The following is a 21,390-nucleotide window of genomic DNA, read 5'->3' on the forward strand; positions in this document are numbered from 1 at the left end:
AGCTTTCTTCACCACATTTACTTATGCACCCGCTTTGTCTTCAGCGATCATGCCGGAAAGGTGAGCATCATGGAAGGCTAATTTAATAGAACAAAGTGTTCTTGCATTGAGGGAGTACTTGAGTGGAGGCCCAATGTCCACCTGCTACCTTAATATTAGACCTATAAATATATGCATATGATCTATTTCCACATCCTTATATAAATATATTTAGATATGTATATGCCTGTATTTAGACCTCTATAAATGCCTGTTGTCTCCTAGTTCTTTCCTCTATTTCCTTTTATTTTCCTCTTGTCCTACAATCATGCTCAGCCTTCATTTGGGTTCAGTAATTCCTCTTGGTTGCATTGCCCTTGATCAAGCCCTACCAGGCCTCCTACACCCTCCTTGCCATCTATTTTGGATCACTTGTTGTTCCTTTGTCTCTGGGTTTGTTAACACCCACTACCTTTCCCCCGCCTCCCCCTGTCCCATGTCCCCCTGGAACCTTGGGTCCTGTTGTTTTCTCGACTGTTTATCCCACCTAGCTTATCTAGATAGAATAGGTCTTTCTGTTAAGTGTGTCCATAACAGGAGAAAATTGCAACTCTGTGAAACTCTCCATGCACCGTGAATGTCAACCCTGGGCTTGGCGTCGTCTCATTCAGCTCAGTCCATGAAAACAATTTCATTTGTAAAAAGTAATCTTAGTGGAAATAATATTTCTGGCAAATGACCAGTGACTATTTCAATGGCAGCTAATAATTCATCCCTCCCTTCCTCCCTCCCTCTTTCCTTTCCTTCCTTCCTATTTATCTAAAACCCAAACTCACTCACTTCAAGTGGCCCTGTAGGACAGGGCAGAACTGCCCCCATGGGTTTCCAAGACTGTAACCTTTCATGGGAGGAGAAAGCCTCCTCTTGAAATCACCTATCCTGTAGTTAGCAATCCAGCACGCAAACAATTCCATTACCAGAGCTGCTTAGAAGGACTGTATATAAACTTAAATAATAGTTCTAAATTTCCCAAAGCAATGATTTAGATGACATTTGAAACACACACGCACATATATTTTTACAAAAGGGAGAAAGATGAGAAAGTTACGCTTTTTCTCTGCAGTTTTCAAATGGTTGAACTGTTCTGTGTGCCACCTGGAAAGCCCACCTGAGCGTTCTCTTCCTTTGCCCTTGCAATGATGTTCTGCATCATCAAGGAAACGATCCATTTGATGGGAGCTACTTAAATGAAAATGGCCCATGCATCTACTACAGTGCAAAGACTATAAAGAGCACCACATATTCACTGAGCAAGTATATGATCATTTATATATTAAAAATTTATATGAGTTAGGTGAAAGTTCACAGAACAAATTAGTTTTCTATTCAGCAACTGGTAAAAAGATTATTCTGTAATTGCCTACAATTTCCACACTGTGTCAGCACTTTCCCTACTTGAACCTTGGATTTCGTTTGCCCAATTCTCCTGCCTTCTTACCATTGTTTGGGAGAATACTGGCATTTTGGTCTTGTATAGGTGACTGTCCTGAGGAGCATGTTATTCCTGGGTGTTACATTTCACCAGTCTCTATCAGACCCTACGTCTCATTTCTTTAAGAATTTCAATTTTTATCTACCTTTTCTTTCCATTCTATCCAGTGCCTTCTATTGTGATACCCATCAGAAAGGCCGTTGGGGTTGTCAGGCAGCATCTAGTTCTTTGGTCTTAGGTTAACAGAGGCTGTGTGTAGCTCATGGGGTCCATGGCTTCTCGGGACTAATGCTTTCTCTGAGGCTCTGATTTTCTTCACTCATATTTGCTCCAGACAGAAAGAAGCCTATAGTTGTAACTCAGAGGGCCACTTGCAAGCTTTTTAGATCTCAGTCACTATTAACATAGGGTGCAGAACATTATCTTTATGAATTATGTTATGTCAATTAACCTAGACACTCTTAAAAATGATTTGTCCTTCTGCCTCAAGGCCAGTATCTGGTTGTGGCTAAGAGGCTTTTTTGACTGTGACCTTTCATGGCCATGACCCCTGTGAAGTCTTGTAAGCAGGTAGATTTGCAGCATCATATTTAGGAATAAACACTGCCAACCCTGAATAAGCACGTGGGCGTACTTCATCACCCTGCAGCTCCTGCTCAGCTTATATTACCACCTATGTTTCAACCAGCGTGCCGGAGTCCTGGAGGTACAGTGGTTGTACTTTGGGCTGCTAACTGCAAGGTCAGTAGTTTGAAATCATTAGCTGTGCTGTCGGGCTAAGATTAGCTTTTGTACTCCTGTAAGGAGTTCCAGTCTTGGAAACCCCCAGCGGGTAGATCTACCCAGCCCTACAGGGTCACTATGAGTCAGAATGGTAGCGCTGGATCCACTACTATATTATCCACCGCTATATTATTATTATTTTAGAATTGTTTATCTTTTAGTTTTTATTGTAGTTGCCTTTTATTTTTGCAACCTTTCAATATTCTGTATCTGTCTTGCTTATGCTGTATTGAAAAAACTGGTGGTGTAGTGGTTACATGTTGGGCTGTGATCCACATGGTTGGCAGTTTGAAACTATCACCAGCTCCTCGGGAGAAAGACTGGGCTTTCTACTCCAGTAAATAGTTAGTCTTGGAAACCCACAGGAGTCAATGTGCGTCAGCAGTGACTTGATGCTAGTGAGTTTGCTATTAGGCGTTTTTATGCTGTATTGACTTTGCCCAGATCATGTTCAGCCTTGCACTTCGTTAAAGTTAGTGTAATTCTACTATGTAGTAAGCTACTTTTTCCTTCCATATCCTCACAATCCTGGTAAATAGGAAAAAATATTTCTATTGGTATATAAACTTGGACTTTTTATAACAGTGTTGTCATACAGTATTTGTCCTTTTGTGATTAATTTCTTTGGCTCAGCTTAATGTCCTCTAGGTTCATCCATGCTGTGGGCTACTTCACAGATTCAGCATTATTCATCACTATTCATACATACCACAGCATGTTTACCCATGCATCTTTTGCTATTTAAAACAATGCTGCAATGAACATGGGTGGGCATATGTTTACTTATGTCACAGTTCTTGATTTTTTGGGTAGACATCTACGAGTGGGATTACTGTCTCATACAGCCCATCCATATTTCTGAGGCTGTGACACACAGTTTTCTATAGTGGTTGTACCATTTTACATTGTTGTTCGGTGCCATTGAATTGGTTTCCAGTCATAGAGAAAGACCATATGCATAACAGAATGAAACATGCTCAGTTCTGTGCCATCCTCACAATTGTTTCTTTGCCTCATATAAGGCAGCTTCTCTGATGATTTGTTTGGCATACAGATTGAAGAACTACAAGGGGATGCAATCAAAACATACACCTTTCTTGGTCTTAAACTATGCAGTATTCTGTGGTTCTGTTCTGACAATGTCCTCCTGACCCAGGTCCAAGTTCCACATGAGCACAAGGAAGTGTTCTGCAATTCCCTTTCTTCTTAAGGTAATCCGTAGTTATGATCCATGCAGCTGCATGATTTGGCGTAGTCAATAAAATACAGGCAAACATCCTCAGGGATTGTCGCGGTTGGGCTAAGATACATCTGATACCAGCAATGAAATCCCTAGTTCCAAGTCCTTTTCTAAATCCAGCCGGAACCTCTGGAAGCTCCCTGTTGTTATACTGTTGCAGTCATTGTTGGATGATATTCAGAAAAATTTTACTTGCATGTGATATCAATGACATTCTTCTATATGTTGAGGATTTTGTTGTGGGTACAAATATGGATCTTTCTGTGAAATGGGTACAAATATGGATCTCTTTCAGTCACTTGGCCAAGTAGCGTGTTTCTAATTTCCTCCCATAGATGAGGAAGTGCTCCCAGTGCTTCATCAGCTTGTTGAAACATTACAATGGGTCTTCCCTTAATTCCTGGAGCCTTGTTTTTGGCTGATGCTTTCAGTGCAGCTTGACCTTCTTCCTTCAGTACCACTGGTTCTTGCTCATATGCCACCTCCTGGAATGTTGGAATATTGACTAGTTCTTTTTGGTACAGTGACTGTACATTCCTACCATCTTTTTTTCCAAACTGGTGAACTTCTCCAGATGAAATACACTAAAATAAAATTGAGCGCTGCTAAGGGAAGAGATGACAACGAAGCCCAATAGCAGCTAAAGGCAGACCAGAGGCTGACTGTGAAACAGTCAATCAATTGGTCATATGGAAGTTCAGGTGGAAGCTAAAGTAAATGAAGTCCACAAGATCTGAAATATGCCCTTGAGTCTATCGTATCTGAGTTTTGAGAACATCTCAATGACAAATTTGATACATTGAACACAAATGACAGAAGATCTGATGAGCTATGGGAGGACGTCAAGAACCACATCATTCATGAGAAAAACAAAGGTAATTATAGGAACCGGAAGAAGATCAAAGAGAATAGCAGAGGAGACTCTGAAAGATGATCTTAATCACAGAGTAGCTAAACAAATGGAAGAAACCATGTTGTCAAAGAGCTGATTCGAAAATTACAATGGACATATCTAGAAGAAGTAAAATATTGTAATAAAATGTGCAAAGACAGAATTAGAAACAAAAAATGAAGAACACTCTCAGCATATCTCAAAGAAAGAAATGAAAGAAAAATTCAGATCTCAAGATGCAATATTGGAAGATTCTGCAGTCCAAATTCTGAACGATACAGGAAGCAGCAAAAGAAGACAGAAAGCGTGCACAGTCGCTGTGCCAAAGAGAGCTCGTCAAACAATGGGGCTAATGGTTCTGGGGAGGTGCTGGGGAACCCAGGGACAAGGGAAGAACGAGTGATCTAAAATTGATGGCGAGGAGGGCATAGGATGCTTGGAGGGGCTTGATCAAGGGCAATGAACCTGAACGAAGGCCGAACATGATAGTGGAACAAGAGAAAAGTAAAAGGAAATAGAGGAAAGAACTGGGAGGCAAAGGACATTTATAGAGGTCTAAATACAGAAATGTATATATGTAAACATGTTTATTTATAATGATAGGGAAATGGATCTATGTGCATATATTTATTTATAAAGGATTATGGCAGCAGATGGATATTGGGCCTCTACTCAAGTACTCTCTCAACACAAGAACACTTTGTTCTACTAATCCCACACTCTGTGATGCTCACCTTCCCTGGCATGATCGCTGAAGACAAATGGGTGCATAAGCACATGTGGTGAAGAAAGCTGATGGTGCCCGGCTATCAAAAGACCTAGCATCTGGGGTCTTAAAGGCTTGAAGATAAACAAGCAGCCATCTAGCTGAGAAGCAGCAAAGCCCACATGGAAGAAGCACACCAGCCTGTGTGATCATGAGGTGTCAATGAGATCAGGTATCAGGCATCAAAAACCCCAAACAAAACAAAGTCATATCGATGTGAATGAGAGGGAGGGCAGATGGAGACCAAAAGCCCATCAGTTGAACATCCCCTGTCAGAAGGGCCACAAGGAAGAGGTGAGGCAATCAGGGTGCAATGTAGAACTGATCACAGTGATAGACGTATGGCCCCCTCCCAAGGGGCCAGACAACAGAAACAACAGCAAAGTGGGTGTAGGGAGATAGCAGTTGGTGTAAGACATGAAAAATTTAAAATACATTATCAAGGTTTCATTGGGGAGGGAGGGAACAAAATGAGGAGTTGATACCAAGGGCTCAAGTAGAAAGAAAATGTTTTGAAAAGGATGATGGCAACATATGTTCAGCTGTGCTTGACACAATGGATGTATGTGTGGATTGTGATAAGAGCTGTAAGAACCCTCAATAAAATAAAATAGAATAAAAATATGACTGGTCTATATTCCAACGCTGATCTTTATATGCTTTCCATTTAATTTTGGCCACTTCCAAGGAAGTATAAAGGATAGACTTTGGGGCCAGGATGTGGCTGAGTTACTTTTAAAGGTGATAAAATCTGAAACAAACAGTGACGATTGGTGTGCACTGTGGTGATTAATTGTATTGGGTTGTACACATAAAATAGTAGAAATTAGGGCAGGGGAGTTCTCAAAAGACTAGTTAAAGGAGGAGCCTAGATGGCAGTATAATCAGACATATCACACCGTCCCTTTAGAGCAAAGACCCAAGTGAAACGGGTACAGGTAGAAACCTTAGAACCCTGAACAGCATAAAGTAGAAAGAATTGACCACCAACTGTAAGGGGAAACTGAATGAACATAGTGAATGAAGAGGACCGCAGTGGAGGGACTTTGCCAGTCACTTATTAGCGAAGTCTTTGATTATCCAAGGTAGTTTCCTGTTGACACTGCAGAAAGAGGGTAACACAGTGCAGTCTCTAGATGTCTCCACTCTGGGATTAGATGGACCATGAAAATGAAAGCTTGACGGAGCAAATGCTACTTAAAGTAGCGAAGTAGAAACATAAAAGGCAGTAGAAGCTGCAACACAGAGGATGATGAACTGAACCAAATTAGCAGCCCATCTAATTTGAGTCTCATTTTCAGTATTGACCAATACTTGATGCATTAGAAATCAAACAAAATTTATGTACCTACACAGTTGTGCATTGTTATTTCTGGAAAAATTTTTTATGGTTCTTGCAGGTAATTAACTGACACCCTGAGGCATGAGATTTTATTATCTTTAAATCACTAGCGTGTCTTACAAAGCTGCAAATTTCATATTAACAGCTATAACATTCATTCCATTTTCAAGTTCCTGTTCAGTATTTGCCTCAATAGCTCTTCACGATGTGAATTATAAGTTTATTTCATCCTGCAAAACCATTCCTTTTATTTGCTTCAAACTCTCTATGCTTTAATTGAATTGAGCATTATGTTTCCGTACTATTGATCATGCCAATAGAGAACTTTTAAAAATTAATTCAATATTGTCTTGTATTATACATTCAAAACAAAAAAACATCCAGTGTGCTCTCTAAAATGTGGTATGCCAGCTCATGGACCATTCCTTAAGATAGAAATAAAATCCCTATATTTGATGCGTGAAGCCCTGTATTCAATAAAGTCATGGATTTCATTATTTCTATGAACAAGCCAGAAGGCAGTCACTCAAATGAGATTTCCCCTTCTAGTTTTGAGAAGTGGTGTACTTGTTTCCATAATGTGGCTTTTACTAGGGATGCTTGGGGACTTTTTATCACAGCATCGTCTTCAGAGCCCCTGGAATGCTGCTTTACCTCTCCCCGGACACAGCTCTGTCTTTTGGTAGAGAACTGGATTGTTGGAAACAGTTACGTTGACTTGAATCCAAGTCTGTGGGCTGTATCTGGGTGATGTTTGGTGAGAGAATGAGGCACAAAAACAAAGTAACAGGACTGATTTTCGAGAATGGCTCATAAACACAAACTCTTCCCGACTGCAGCTTTTTTTTTTTTCAAAAGTCTTCTAAATTTGGGAGCAATAATAAAAGAAATTTGCTACTTTGAATGCAGCATTCATTTTGAGAATGCTGAATTCTGGTCTTGCTGGTAAAATGAAAGTAGTTCTATTGCCTTAAAATTATATATTGTTTTCAGAAAAATAATTCAGACCTATGTCCAGAAATTTGTCCCTATGAAAGAATATAATTCCTTAAGCCTGACTTAATACTCCAAACCAACATGACTTAAAATTACATGTAAACTGGCTTAATCTAGGAATCTCTAGCATTCATAATCACCTATATTCTTGGACACTTTTGCATAGTCCTGGAGACTACTTCAATTCAGAAACCTGACTAGTTAAATCTATTTTAAAATATCTAGACAATTCCTAATATTTACAAAGGGATGTAGCTATGAATCAAAATATTTCTTCTTCTCAATGTCCCTTTGAAATTTCTTTATATCAAAGCAGACGTGTAAACAAATTCAAAGTCTGATTTAGGTAACTTTTCAATCACACATGAAGTTTTCCTCATCCTTTGCCCATCTACGAACACTAAGGAAACACTAAACTAGTAACTGCTGGCATTTATAAATACCTTACTGTGCTCCAGATTGTGAATTACAGTTTATATATAGTTTCTTATTGTGTTTATGATGTAGATCTTATTATTTTCTCAGTTTACCAGATGAGTAAGTTGAGGCTTATTTTAGCATCTTGCCCTGGAAAATGCAGTTAGTAAGTGGAAACGTATCCTTTGAACCCGCACCCATCTCTCACAAATATGTGTGGACTTTGGCTCTTCTCTACAGCGCTCTCCTAGGCCTTCCAGAGGGTCTCCAACCTGGTCCCTCATTTCCAGATAGAAGCGAAGAGGTTGGGCATATCAAAGTCTTCTGTAATCCTAATTTATAAATGATTGCTTTTGACTTTTAACATTCTGTATGGAAGGAGATGGTTTCCTCAGATAAGTAGAGAGTTTAGTGAGGTTCAGAATAAACCTTTGATGTTGAGAATAAGTCTTTGATGTTTCAAGTGAACTCTCGTTTCTTGTGCAGTATTCAGAGACAATGATGGAGCACAGGTGATTGTTCTTCTCTGTCAAATGTCCACTGTGGGCATGAACAATGCTAAGTATTTCATTTTTCATGCTAACAAATCTACTGCTTACTTACTGGGTATCGCACTGTCCAACATTTCAAATTTAAGACAATATTGGAAAATCTACTATCTGATTTTTTTTGCACATTAGCAAGGCACGAATAGCAGTACTGTGTGCCCAGGTGTGGTGTGAGAGAAATGTTGGAGGGAATGGTTAAGGTTACGAGTCAATATGGTGGCATCATGAATCTCAGTGGCTTGGCAGTTATATAATAATACAGTCATCCTCCATTTTGTGATCTGATGTGGTTATAATCAGTATTTGTATAATACCAATTTTCACCTGTCATTGGTACCTACCATACCAGTAAGGGAGGTGATGGTGTAATCTCATATCCTTTTTTCTCCAGTATGCATTCTACCCTTTGACTTGCCCTGGATCATTTCTGATTATTCCTCCCAAATCTTGCCAACCTCTCCTATTACTATAGAGCATAAAACAAAATGATCATTTTACATCCTGACCAATGCTGTGTGGACCGCACTGTCCGGCATCTTGATGGGTTTGCGCAGCAGGAAATGTCTACTTGTTCGGGCCTTTGGAATGTTAACACTCGTGGGAGTGAGCACAGGCGAGAGAGATGCTGGAGAGGAAGAGAAGGGAGAAACATCTGATGCCCATCATGGATGCTTAGCACCACTGTGTGCCTTGGGACACCACCACAACAACCAAAATTCTGCCCTGGAGGCCCCATTATTTATCTTCTGGATGCTGCTATTGTTACAAGTGGCCATGGAACCAATTCTGACGAGTAGTGACCTTATGCACAACCGAACAAACCACTGCCGGTCCTGTGCCATCCTGTCATTGCTACGTTCGAGTACTGTGCCCATGAAGTACGAAGCATGATGTCCCTTTCCAGGGTATAGTCTCTGCTGACCATGTGTCCATAGTGCATAGTCCACAGGCCAAGTGTCACCATCCTTTTTGCTAAGAAGGGGTGCCATTTTCTAAAATGCCACCTTGGGTTTGCTCTGGTTGAAGTGACTTTGCCCTCAAACTTGGTGGAAAGTTACATTAGCAGAAAATAGCTTCGAATGTCTTGAAATCTTTCAGGGGAAAAGAAGTGGGGGTCATGCAGGGGAGTGGCTACAAGGTGTGAAGTGACATTTCTCAATCTGGCTTTTATGTACATGTTTCCACAACTCCCAACAAATGATTGGGTAGGCCCATTTTTGTGACATTATTGATGGAGAGGACTGGTCAGTTTGGCTTGCTCCTCTGCTACCTATAAGAACGAACCACTCGATCGAGTGGTCCCAAAGGGATCAGTTATCAGGCATCAAAGAACAAAAAATAATATCATTGACTGCACACCTCCATGATAGGATCGCTGAAGACAAATGGGTGCATAAGCAAATGTGGTGAAGAAAGCTGATGGTGCCCGGCTATCAAAAGAGATAGTGTCTGGGGTCTTAAAGGCTTGAAGGTGAACAAGCGGCCATCTAGCTCAGAAGCAAAAAAGCCCACATGGAAGAAGCACACCGGCCAGTGCGATCACGAGGTGCCAAGGGACCAGGTATAAGGCATCATGCAAAAAAAATGATATAAGTGTGTGTATGTATGTGTATATATGTGTGTGTATATATATATATATGTATATATATATATACCATATTAAATGAAGGGGGAAGTGCAGAGTGGAGACCCAAGGCCCAAGTGTCGGCCAATGGAGATCCCGTCATAGACGGGTTTAGGAGAGGAGATGGGTTAATTAGGGTGGGAGGTAGTACCGATGAAGAACACAGCTTTCCCCCAGATCCTGGATGCTTTCTCCCCCCAACTACCATGATCCGAATTCTACCTTGCAGGCCTGGATAGGACAGAGGCTGTACACTGGTACATATGAGGGCTGGAGGTACAGGGAATCCAGGGTGGATGATACCTTCAGGATCAAGGGTGTGAGGGACGATGCTGGGAGAGTGGAGGGTGAGTGGGTTGGAAAGGGGGAACTGATTACAAGGATCCACATGTGACCTCTTCCCTGGGAGAGGGACAGCAGAGAAGGGGGGAAGGGAGACTCCGGATAGGGCAAGATATGACAAAATAACGATGTATAAATTACCAAGGGCACATGAGGGGGGGGGGGGGAAAGGGGAGGGAGGGGAAAAAAAAGAGGACCTGATGTGAGGGGCTTAAGTGGAGAGCAAATGCCTTGAGAATGATTGGGGCAGGGAATGTATGGATGTGCTTTATACAATTGATGTATGTATATGTATGGGTGGTGATAAGAGTTGTATGAGTCCCTAATAAAATGTAAAAAAAGAAAAGAGGAGAAAAAAATGATTAGGGCAAAGACTGTACAGAAGTGCTTTATACAATTGATGTATGTATATGTATGAACTGTGATAAGAATTGTATGAGCCCCAATAAATTGTTAAAAAAAAAAAAAAAGAACGAACCATCTCAGAAGGCAGAGCAGAGAGAGTTCCTGGGACCATGGAACAGAAAAGTCACGAGCAGTGTGAGTTTAAAAATCCCTGCTTCAAGAGGCGAAAGCTGAGATCTACGGCACCAGAGGCGGAGACACGGAGGCCACCTGGCAGAGCAAAGGAAACAGGGCAGGCTTTCTGGCCCACAGAGGCCGAAACTAAGAGATCAAGGGTCTCTCTGAGAACCAGGGAGAGACACCTGGGTGCTGGCCGAGGAGAGGCGCTTCTGTGGACCCATGGCGGTGTCCTTACTGATCCTGACTTGTAATCTGTTAGTTTCCCTAACAAACGCCCATAATTATAGAGATTTGTCTGTGAGTCTTGTGTTGGTCCAATGCTAAAGAGCAGCAGAGTGCTGTGGGAGAGTGCCTGGGGTCAGAGTGGGTAAAGAGAGAGGGAAGGGGAAGGTGTGTCTGACCTTGGCCTTGTGGCAGCCAGTCTTAACTTGGTGTGGAGCTGGAGTCTCCTTCTCCCTGGTGGAACCAGAGGAGGTCAGTTGTAGCCTCTGAGCATTTTACTCAAGAGGCCTGGCCAGGGCCCTGGGAGCTGGGGGCAGCCAGGACCAAGCTATGCCTTGGGCTGCAGACGCTGCGGGGCTGTGCTGGCAGCGCCTGCGGGGGAATGAATGGTCAGGAGAGAGAAGCAGGGCTGTAGAGCAGGGCGGCAGAAATGGCTCGGAAACAGCAAGGGTTCAGGTTCACTATTGAGTGAGCTCCCACCGCTGGTGATGGGCACTGGTGGGCAACAGGAAATGCTCTGTGAAGCCCATCTTCAAGCGGCATCCAAGGCACTATGCCACACTGGGCTAGCTTAGATGTGTCTCTGGGGGACGCAGCCCTGTTGCCGGGAAGCAGCATCAGAATGGCAGCAGCAGCACTGGGCAGAGCTGCGGTCCAGACGTTCCGCAGACCCCACAGTTCTCTCAAGAGCTCTGCAATCGTAGGCGAGTGGGCGAAAGGAGGGAGCATTTTGGATTCAGCCTCGTTTAAGATTCAGCTCTTAGCTGGTGTAAATGGCTAAATGTTATGTGTCTACTTAGAAGAAGGCGCCCGTGGTTTAGTCCAACACTAGTGACTGTGAAGGCACTTACACTCTGTCATATGGTACACTTCCCCAAGTCCAAGAGCGCTTGCACTGTACACTGGACCTCTGGTGGCTTGTGCCCTTAGCTGCTCAACACCAGCCTAGAGTTTTGCCAATGCATGCAGCCTGGTTCTGGTTCTCTGGAGAAGCCCGAGACACTGTTTAACACGAAGAAGCTGGCATGCAACCATATTGAAGGTCACAAACGTTTCTGGTTGTAAGGATATAAGTATTTAAATATCAGTCACGGGCAGAAACATATATGAGCGTTGGAACGAGTTAGCGGAGTCTTACTCCTAGCTCTGCTCCTGCAGCCCGGGCTTCCTCTAAAGAGCTCCGTCACCTGTTTACAGACTCTCTACATCAAGTGGGGCTGCAGTGTGTGTTGCGAGGTGTAGATGCTAAACAAATGGTGTTTAGACATAGCTCTGTGGTACGTGGATGGCTGCAGCAAAGCTGGCTTAGAAATGCACTTATCTTAGACTTGTTAGGACTGAGGATACTTTCTGTGCCGTGGAAAATAACAATTTTGAGATCAGGGCTAGTATCAAATTTTTAACTAAACTCGAGTGAACATCTTCCGAAATCATTGAAGCTTTGCAACAAGTTTATAGCAACGCTGTCCCACATAAAACAATGTGTTTTAGATGCTTCGTGCTTTTTAATACAGGTCGAGAAAAATCTCGAAGTGGAACCAATGGAGGAAATACTGGCCGCCTTAGTGAATAAAAGTACTAGCTGTGGTCCAGGAATGGGAAGAAGGCCACTGCATTTCCACTGATGTCATAGCTACTGCAACTGGGATTTCACCTGTTCGATATTTTTGTTTTTTATTTTCAATGAGCCTCTTGGCTACAGCAAAATTTTAGCTTGATGGCTCCTGAAAGCAACTGCACAGAGATCAGCTAACTCCAAGAACTGATCTTATCGATCTTTTGTACAAGATCAAAGCTAATGATGTTGGGTTTTTTTTTAAATTTTAACAATTTATTAGGGGCTCATACAATTCTTATCACAGTTCATACATATACATACATCAATTGTATAAAGCACATCCATACATTCCCTGCCCCAATCATTCTCAAGGCATTTGCTCTCCACTTAAGCCCATTGCATCAGGTCCTCTTTTTTTTATTCCCCTCCCTCCCCTTTCCCCCCTCCCTCATGTGCCCTTGGTAATTTATACCTCGTTATTTGGAAGGGAGACTCCGGATAGGGCAAGATATGATGTTGGTTTTATGGATTAAACATAAGCGGAGAAAGAGGGTCGTAGAAACCCACAGGGATCCATAGTTGACTTGATGGTAGTGAGTCTGGTTTTTGAGGAGATGCGTATTGGATTTACCAATGAGATCCAGAGAGTAAGGTCCAATCAAAATAGTGGCTTCCAAGGGGATCTGTTGAGTGGCTAAAGTCAAGTCAGAGAGTTCAGCTCAATAGGTTTGGATCCAGCGTCTTGGGATTCCTATGGGCTAATCTTGAGATATTTTATTGCAGTACACAGGGTAATCCTGAGGGCTCATTTTGAAGACGTCTCAAGAAGATGGAAAGCTGCACTGATGAGAGAAATGCGGGGAAAGTGGCACTGAGGAAGCTTTTCTCCCACCACAAACAGGCCCCCTCTTTGAAGACAGCACAAACTGTCCTACCAGACCGTCACTGAGCATCCCTACTCCTCCCTTCTACGGGCCTGACATTGTCCCCCAAACTTCTTCTTGCTCCTGAAATGCCAGAAACTTTTAAGATGGACATGGTGGGAGATGCTGCAATAAACACTGGTATATAATTTATGATTTTATATGCAATTGATGACTTTACTATTGGTCTTCTCGATTCACCTGTATTGTTCTCCCTGAATCCACTGTGTTGAGCAGAGACCATGTACCCAGGACAATTTGCCAAAGGACTACATGCATGAATGGATGAATGAATGGAGTAGGGATAAAGCTCAGATTGTTTCCTGTGGTTATCTGGAATTGTTATCAAATAGTGTTTTAATTGCATATATAGATCTTCCAGAACAGAGAAATAATTTATAACATACCTAAAAAATTATAATAGAACATCATATGTGAAAATAACAATGTCTATTTTTACCATGTCATTAGTTAAAATGGAAAAGTAATGAATTTTTACATACTTTTCCATATGTAATGGAAAGACAGGATGGTAAAATTTTCTGTCCATGTCTCCAAGCTTATATCATAAATATCCATTCAGATGTAACATCACAGGTTTACTTTCCTGTTGGGAGTGAGTGTCTGAAGTTTTACGCTAAATTGTACACATAGAATGTACATAAATAGATATTTAACAACTCCAGGATAATTCCTCCTGACACGGAAGAGATAAGTTAGCGGAAGTTGTATAAAAAGTACTTGCAATTTTCAAATGTAGAAATGACATTTTGCAGCATTTATGCAAATTGTCATAGACTGTGAGTTGCAACTCTGGGACTGAGGATGCAGCTAAGAGCCAATCTGAGAAAACCTGTTGAGAAATACAGGCTAAATTGGTATTATAGATTTCTGGCAATCTCCATAGCATTACCTAGAGTGCTTTGTATTGGGATTGAGATTTTGTGTATTGATTTTCTCACATGCAAAATCCTCTCACACTGTCAAAAACAAACATATCTTGGCTGAGACAGGAGGTCTTTTAAAATCCCCCTTACGCTTTGGACATATTCATCTGCAACAAATTCATCATGAGTACTGAGTTTGATAGCTGGCTGGGATTTTGTATTTAGTACTTTGTTTTCTACTATAGTTTTGCACACGTTCTGAGAATTCTATAAATAAACAAATGTGAGGTCGTATCTGCAGAAAATGAGTGAGATTCAAAGTGAGATAATACATACAAATAAGCTAGGTTAAACCTCAAATAACACCTTTTGCTCAAATAGTATCTATTACAGCTGGACCTAAGGTTAAATTAAATCCATAATCTACTGAATGTTTTGATACTTGCCTATCATATTATCTTTTCCATTCTGCATCACCATATTCAGTATACCCATTCCCAATTTAAAAATGAACTTTTACATGGGCGGTCCTAGTAGTATGAACAGGTACCATTCGTTGGTCTGTCAATCATATTTGTATGTGACATGGAGCAATTAGATATGGCATTTATCTCCCACCAGTTAGTCGACTGTATGACTTAATAAGTGGTGTATATTGTACCTTTTTCCTTTGGATAAAAATAGAAAAGAAGCCTTCCTAAATGCACTAAACATAATAACATAAGACTAATAACAATGTCTTGATGTGCGTCACCAAATAGCACCTATTTTTAGTTATGGACCATGTGTGTACCACAAACTGTAACTCTAACAGACTTTATGGGGGTTGGGCGATAACTATGGGCCGATTGAAGTTCAACTTTCATGACCTGGGGACTGTCTTTAATTGAGATTTAATAAAATGAAGATGGATTAAAAATAAAACTTTGTTTGTTTGTTTCATTAGTAAATCCTAAGCCTCAACCCACACCGAGTGAAGAAAAACCAGCCAACTTTGAGTTTGAGATGACACAGAATCATCTATATTTAGGCTCAGCCCTGGCTTACTGCGGCTCCGTTGTGAGAATTCTATCATACAAAACGTTGCCTTCAGTAACACGAGGCCTCACGAGGTCAGCTCCTGAGCACTTGTAACAGAACAGGTGATTGTTGTGGCTAGCTGTTGTCAAAAGGAGCCCAGGAGTAAGAGGAGAACCGCTAGAAAAGGTTTTCAAGACTGACCCTTCAGAAGCAGATGGCCAGACCTGTCTGCTGAGGCCCTCTAGGTGGGTTTGAACCACCAACCTCTTGTCACTAGGGACGCCTGCGAAGGGACAAGAGGAGCTCATATCTGTTCATCTGGCAACTTAAAACAGTCATTTAAGAATATTTCATGCTTTGCTGCTAGGGGCAAATGAGTCTGTTCCAAACGACCAGTGATTAAAGTATTCTAACCATGTAATATTCTTAAACGGTGTTTTTATTTTCAAATGAGCAAGCATGATCTCTTTTTGTGGTGGGCTTCTCGAGGCTAGGATTTCAGGTGGGGCATTTGCTCCCTGACGACCAATGATGAGGGAAGAGTTCTTGGGAGCACCAAAGAATTTAAAGTTGGCTCAGGACTACGAATGGGCTGTGGCGAATCCAACAGAGCAAAAGCCATAGGAAGACAAGAAGGTCAAAAAGCTCAGGGGATGCCGCTAGAGTCTGCTGGGCATGGAAAACAGGTGCGACTCATTTTGTTTAGGATTAGCTTTTCCTTGCACAACAAAACCAGGTTGTACAAAAATGCTACAGGGATCTTTTATGCTTTTAAATGATCAAAATCTGCACCTAGATGGCAAGACTCTGGCACAATACCAGACAACCGCACGTTACCTTGGATACCAGGCTGGCTCTGTATGCCGCTAGTTGCTTCAGGTACTCCTTCTTTGCAGCCTCGGTTTTCTTTTTATAGACCTGTGACAACCACAAAGAGTCTTACATTAGAAAGTGCATCTGCTTTTGTTTTTCAAGAGGTGCAATGCAGAACGATAATTACACACACACAGCTTCAGAAAGATTCTATTTTTTTAAGTCCAGTGGAAATGATCATTCTCCTGAAACAGCTTTATAAGAAGTATGCCAATAGACTAGCTAGGGTGAATAGAAAAATTTTACACTTTGAAGAAAGCATATGAGAAAATTTATAGTTGAGGTAATTTGAGAGGGAAGGTAGTTGGCAGAAAGAGATAGCATTGGGGAAGGTTTCCAGGGGATCTACATATGAATAAAGTGGAAATTCCTATTGTATCATTAAGTGTCTTCAACTCCTGCTCTTTGGGTTCCATGTCTTGCCATAAAAAACAAGGACAGAAATAAAAGGAGAGAAATGATGTTCAATAAACACACCAACAGGACTGCCATGGGATTTGCAGGTTCATCACTTAAAAAAAAATCGAACTGTGAAGTCCTATGGGAAGTACTTCGGTTGAGTATGGTACATAGTGAGGCTGCTCTGACATAGTCATCACCAAAACGTGGGTGACATGCATCTGTGAACACCTCAGTTTGAAGAAGTAAATCTGTCCCCCAAAGACTTTTAGTTTACAGACGGTTCCATGTTTAAAAGAGAATCACTTTAAAAATAAAGTAAAGTGATCCTAACTTGTGCAAAAGTACCGAGAAATGACCCGAGTATGTGAAATTAGACAACAGTGGATCATGGTAGTCGTGAATGAAAGATTAGCAAAAGGAACACACATCGTCATTGGCCACCATTCGGTCTCTTCTTCCACGCTTTAGGAGCATAGTTTTGGTAACATTTTGAAAAAAAAAAACAAAAACCAAAACCAAACAACCAAAAACACTCCCCCAAAATCTTAATATTCTCAACCATTTTCCTGGTTAAATCACAATATAGTTTCACTCATATAACTATTTAGAAATTCCCACATCTTATGTTCTACAGCAGGAAGGTCGTGTTGGCCAAGAGTTTGTAGTTTGCAGCTCCAAAAAAGCAGACACAGATCAGTATTGAAAAGCGGCTTTCGCATTAGTCAGGGAAGTTAAATATAAACTATGTTTAGAGACCAAATATCTGTCCAAGTTGGTAGCTGAGGCCAATTTATGGCTTCTAAAGTTGGTGGTGGTTTTGCTGAGCCCAGAACATTAATATGGAATACAAGATGTAAAAATTATTTAGTCATAATTATTTTAATTAAAGGAGAACATTTCACTTAAAGTAAACAAATGGCTAACCTTGTCAACACAATGATAAGAACCCTATGAAATGAATGTGCTAATTATTCTGAAAAGTCAGAATCAGCCCAACAGTAACAAGTTGTATTTTTTTGTTGTTTTGGTTTTTAGTCTCGACTCCTGGTTGGCATTTTGGCATAATAAAAGTCAATTAAAAATTTCTCCAATATTATCAGATAATCATTCTACCATCTTAGTAAAAAGGACATAATGAAAGAAACTTGAACATCAATTCGAAGGCATGCGTGTGTATGTGTGTGTGTAAAATACTTCAGATAAATCCTTTAAGTGTAGGATTCCTCTCAAACTTCTGAGCTAACTATAAGCAGTCAATCTATATTTTTGGAATGTCACACATAAGCCGTCACATGCTCTCACAGAGTAAATGCCTTTGAACAGCACCAAACTCAAATCGAACTCATTGCCACTGCGCCCACAGAGTCTCAGCAATTCAATGGTTACTCTTTGGGCTGCTGACTGCAAGGTGAGTGGGGCAAAAATGGCAGCAATCCTCATTAGAAGACTGGCATTTTCCAATCCATAAATAATGACCGTCTCGGAAGCTCAGAGGCAGTTCTGCCTCGCCCTATTGAGTCGCTATGACTTGTATAGTCCAGTCCATCAATATGACAATCAACTCTTGAACGACATGGCTGTTGGGGCACAGATTTCTCATGCAGCCAGAAATTCAAGATAGATACATGACATCGTGAAGGATAAAAGACAAAATGAGTGCAATAGCCCAGTGTGGTGAAGAAATTAATGGTGGATAGTGTCTCAGGTTGTTTCCGAACAAGCAATTCTCTATGTGAGATACCAACTAAGTCCACATGGAAGAAGCACATCAACATTCATGACCCAAGGATTGTAAATTATATAATCCAAGGAGAGAATGGTATCACAGCCTACACTATGAGATTCGGGTTGCAGAAGGCTACGGATGACAGTGGAAGGTCAAGACACATTTGCAAGATCTCCCCAGGAAATAAACTTCCAGTGATTTCACTCTATCCATAATTGAGCGATGGGAATAAACTGGTTACCAAACAGAGTATTGGAGAGAGAGTAGGAGATAATAAACCTGACTTGAGTGGCTAAAACCTTGTCACTTCATCCCTCTTACAGAAGAGGCCCAAGAAAGAGATGAGTCAGTCAGAGTGCAGGGTAGCAATGATGAAACATACAACTTTCCTCTAGTTCATAAATGCTTCCTCTCCCCACTATCATGACCCAAATCTACCTTACAAATCTGGCTAGACCAGAGCATGCACACTGGTGCAGATAAGAGCTGGAAACACAGGGAATCCAGGACAGATAAATCCTTTAGGACAAATAGTGAGAGTAGTGATACCAGGAGGGGAAGTGGAAGGTGGGGAGAGAAAGGAGGAACCAATTACAATGACCGCCATATAACCCCCTCCCAGGGGGATGGACAACAGAAAAATGGGTGAAGTGAGACAGTGGTTGGAGAAAGACATGAAAAAAATTATAAATTATCAAGGGTCCATGGGGGTGGGAGGGTGGGGGATGGGGAAAATGAACCGATACCAAGGGCTCAAGTAGAAAGAAAATGTTTTGAAAATGATGATGGCAACCTATATACAAATGTGCTTGCCACGATGGATTGATGGATGATTTGTGATGAGAGCTGTACGAGCCCCAGTAAAGTGATTTTAAAGAATGATGGCAATATGCGTACAAATGTGCTTGATACAATCGATGTATGGGTTGCTGTAAGAGTTGTAAGAGCCCCCAATAAAATGATCTTAAAAAAAATTAAAAACAAAAGAAAAAAAATCTTGTCACTTGATCCCCCGACTGATACACTTTGGGCATGATCTGGTTTTCAGTATTTTCCGTGTGTGTGTGTGCGCGCGCGCCTGTGCGTGTGTTTCATACTGGCATTTATCTCTGACGTATTTTGTCACTGTCGGTAGCCCTTTTGGATTTTTGGTGTACGTTTTCCTGCTTTGGGGTACAGGAAAGCCAGGACTGATGAGCCTGTAGAGATAAGCAGACTAAGTGTTCCTGGGGGGCGGCGTATGGCTTGGGAGGGGGGAGGCTACAGGGGAGCTGATATCAAGAGGTTCAAAGAGGAAGAAAATGTCTGGAAACAGATGGGGGCAGCAGTTGCACAATACTGCTTGATGTGACAGATCTATGGAATGGTGTGCCATCAGTATCAGCTCCCAATAAATGGCTTTGAAAGAAAGAATCCAAGTATAACTTACAGTTGACTCTTGAGCTGCACAGCTGTAATCTCCTTCGGCCCACCTAAACGTGGATTGCACACTCCCCTCCAGTCCCCCTCACCCCCTGTCCTGGCTGGGCTCTTTCAGTGAGCTCGAGTGTTGTCAGTATTTACTTAAAATGCTGCGCTATACTCATAAGGTCCAAGTGAGCAGTTCCTCTCTCAGTAACTGTAGCCCTCAGCTTCCCTTCCTCTCACTCAAGAGGAAAGCGTCTCACGTGGCGATGATTAGCAAAGTGGTGAAACTCCAGTGGCATTTTAAGTGCATCGTGTCAACACAGCATACTGCAATAGCCACAGGAAAACATGCCACGTACAGTTAAAATGTGGGCGGGTCCATAGTATCAGGGGGCATCACAACGTGGGTGCAAATGGAATGAAAAGATGATAAAAATCTTCACGAAAGTTTTGAATACTCCTCATGTAAGCCTCGATTCAGCCACGGTCAGAAATGCAGTTTCTCCTGCCTTCTATTGATTTCCCCCCCGAGAGATGCATTTCTATATATAGGTTTTACTTAAGGTTATTTCTCTAAGGCATAATTCATAACTGTCCTGAACTGACAATGTTTACATTTACTTTTAGTGCCCTAAAATGGCTTCAAGAGGGTTTCCCTCCCACACAGGTAGACATCCTAGTTATGATTTTGAAGCTATAAATCTATCTTTGATGGGAATGTGTATTTGTATAATTTTTAAAAAACATTTTATTAGGGACTCATACAACTCTTATCACAATCCATACATATACATACATCAAATGTATAAAGCACATCCATACATTCCCTGCCCCAATCATTCTCAAAGCATTTGCTCTCCACTTAAGCCCTTTGCATCAGGTCCTCTTTTTTTCCCCCTCCCTCCCAGCTCCCCCCTCCCTCATGTGCCCTTGGTAATTTATACATAGTTATTTTGTCATATCTGTATTTGTATAATTTAAGCATTCCTATCATGTTATTATTAACATGCTACTTCAAGTTACCTCTATTCAGCTAGCTAGGATTTATGTGCATATGTGCGTGCGTGTGTGTGTGTGTCATAACAACAAACACAACATAATATAACACAGCCTTTCTAGGTAGGAAGAAGAAGAGATAGCATTGCTACACCTCCTGATATCGCACCTCTCATCTTTCTTTCATTTCATTTCTATTGAAGCAGCTAGTGTGTTGCCATCCCTGTTCTGAGCCTGGTAGTTAACATGACAAAAAGCGATAGTTTTGGTGTAATTTGTTGATTCACACGCACAGAAGGGCTCCAATGACACACACTTAATGCATTTCAGGCAGAGTCACTGTCCCCTGGTTCAACTTGGAACTCACTGGTTGTTCGAAGATACCTGACTAGCTGTCTAGTTCCTTGTTGGCTTTGTGGAATACTGAGCT

At 41.5% G+C, this 21,390-nt stretch overlaps 1 protein-coding gene across 1 annotated transcript in view; it reads right to left on the reverse strand.

Moving 5' to 3' along the window:
* The window catches only part of TOX (thymocyte selection associated high mobility group box), a 424,317-nt gene that overhangs the window by 24,733 nt on the left and 378,194 nt on the right, over nt 1–21,390 (reverse strand). The window contains exon 6 of the mRNA XM_075550689.1: nt 16,394–16,474. Coding sequence (XP_075406804.1) covers nt 16,394–16,474 — 81 coding nt within the window. The remainder of the gene's footprint in view (nt 1–16,393; nt 16,475–21,390) is intronic.

The sequence above is a fragment of the Tenrec ecaudatus genome, chromosome 5 (genome assembly GCF_050624435.1).
Source record: "Tenrec ecaudatus isolate mTenEca1 chromosome 5, mTenEca1.hap1, whole genome shotgun sequence".
Taxonomy (NCBI): Eukaryota; Metazoa; Chordata; class Mammalia; order Afrosoricida; family Tenrecidae; genus Tenrec; species Tenrec ecaudatus.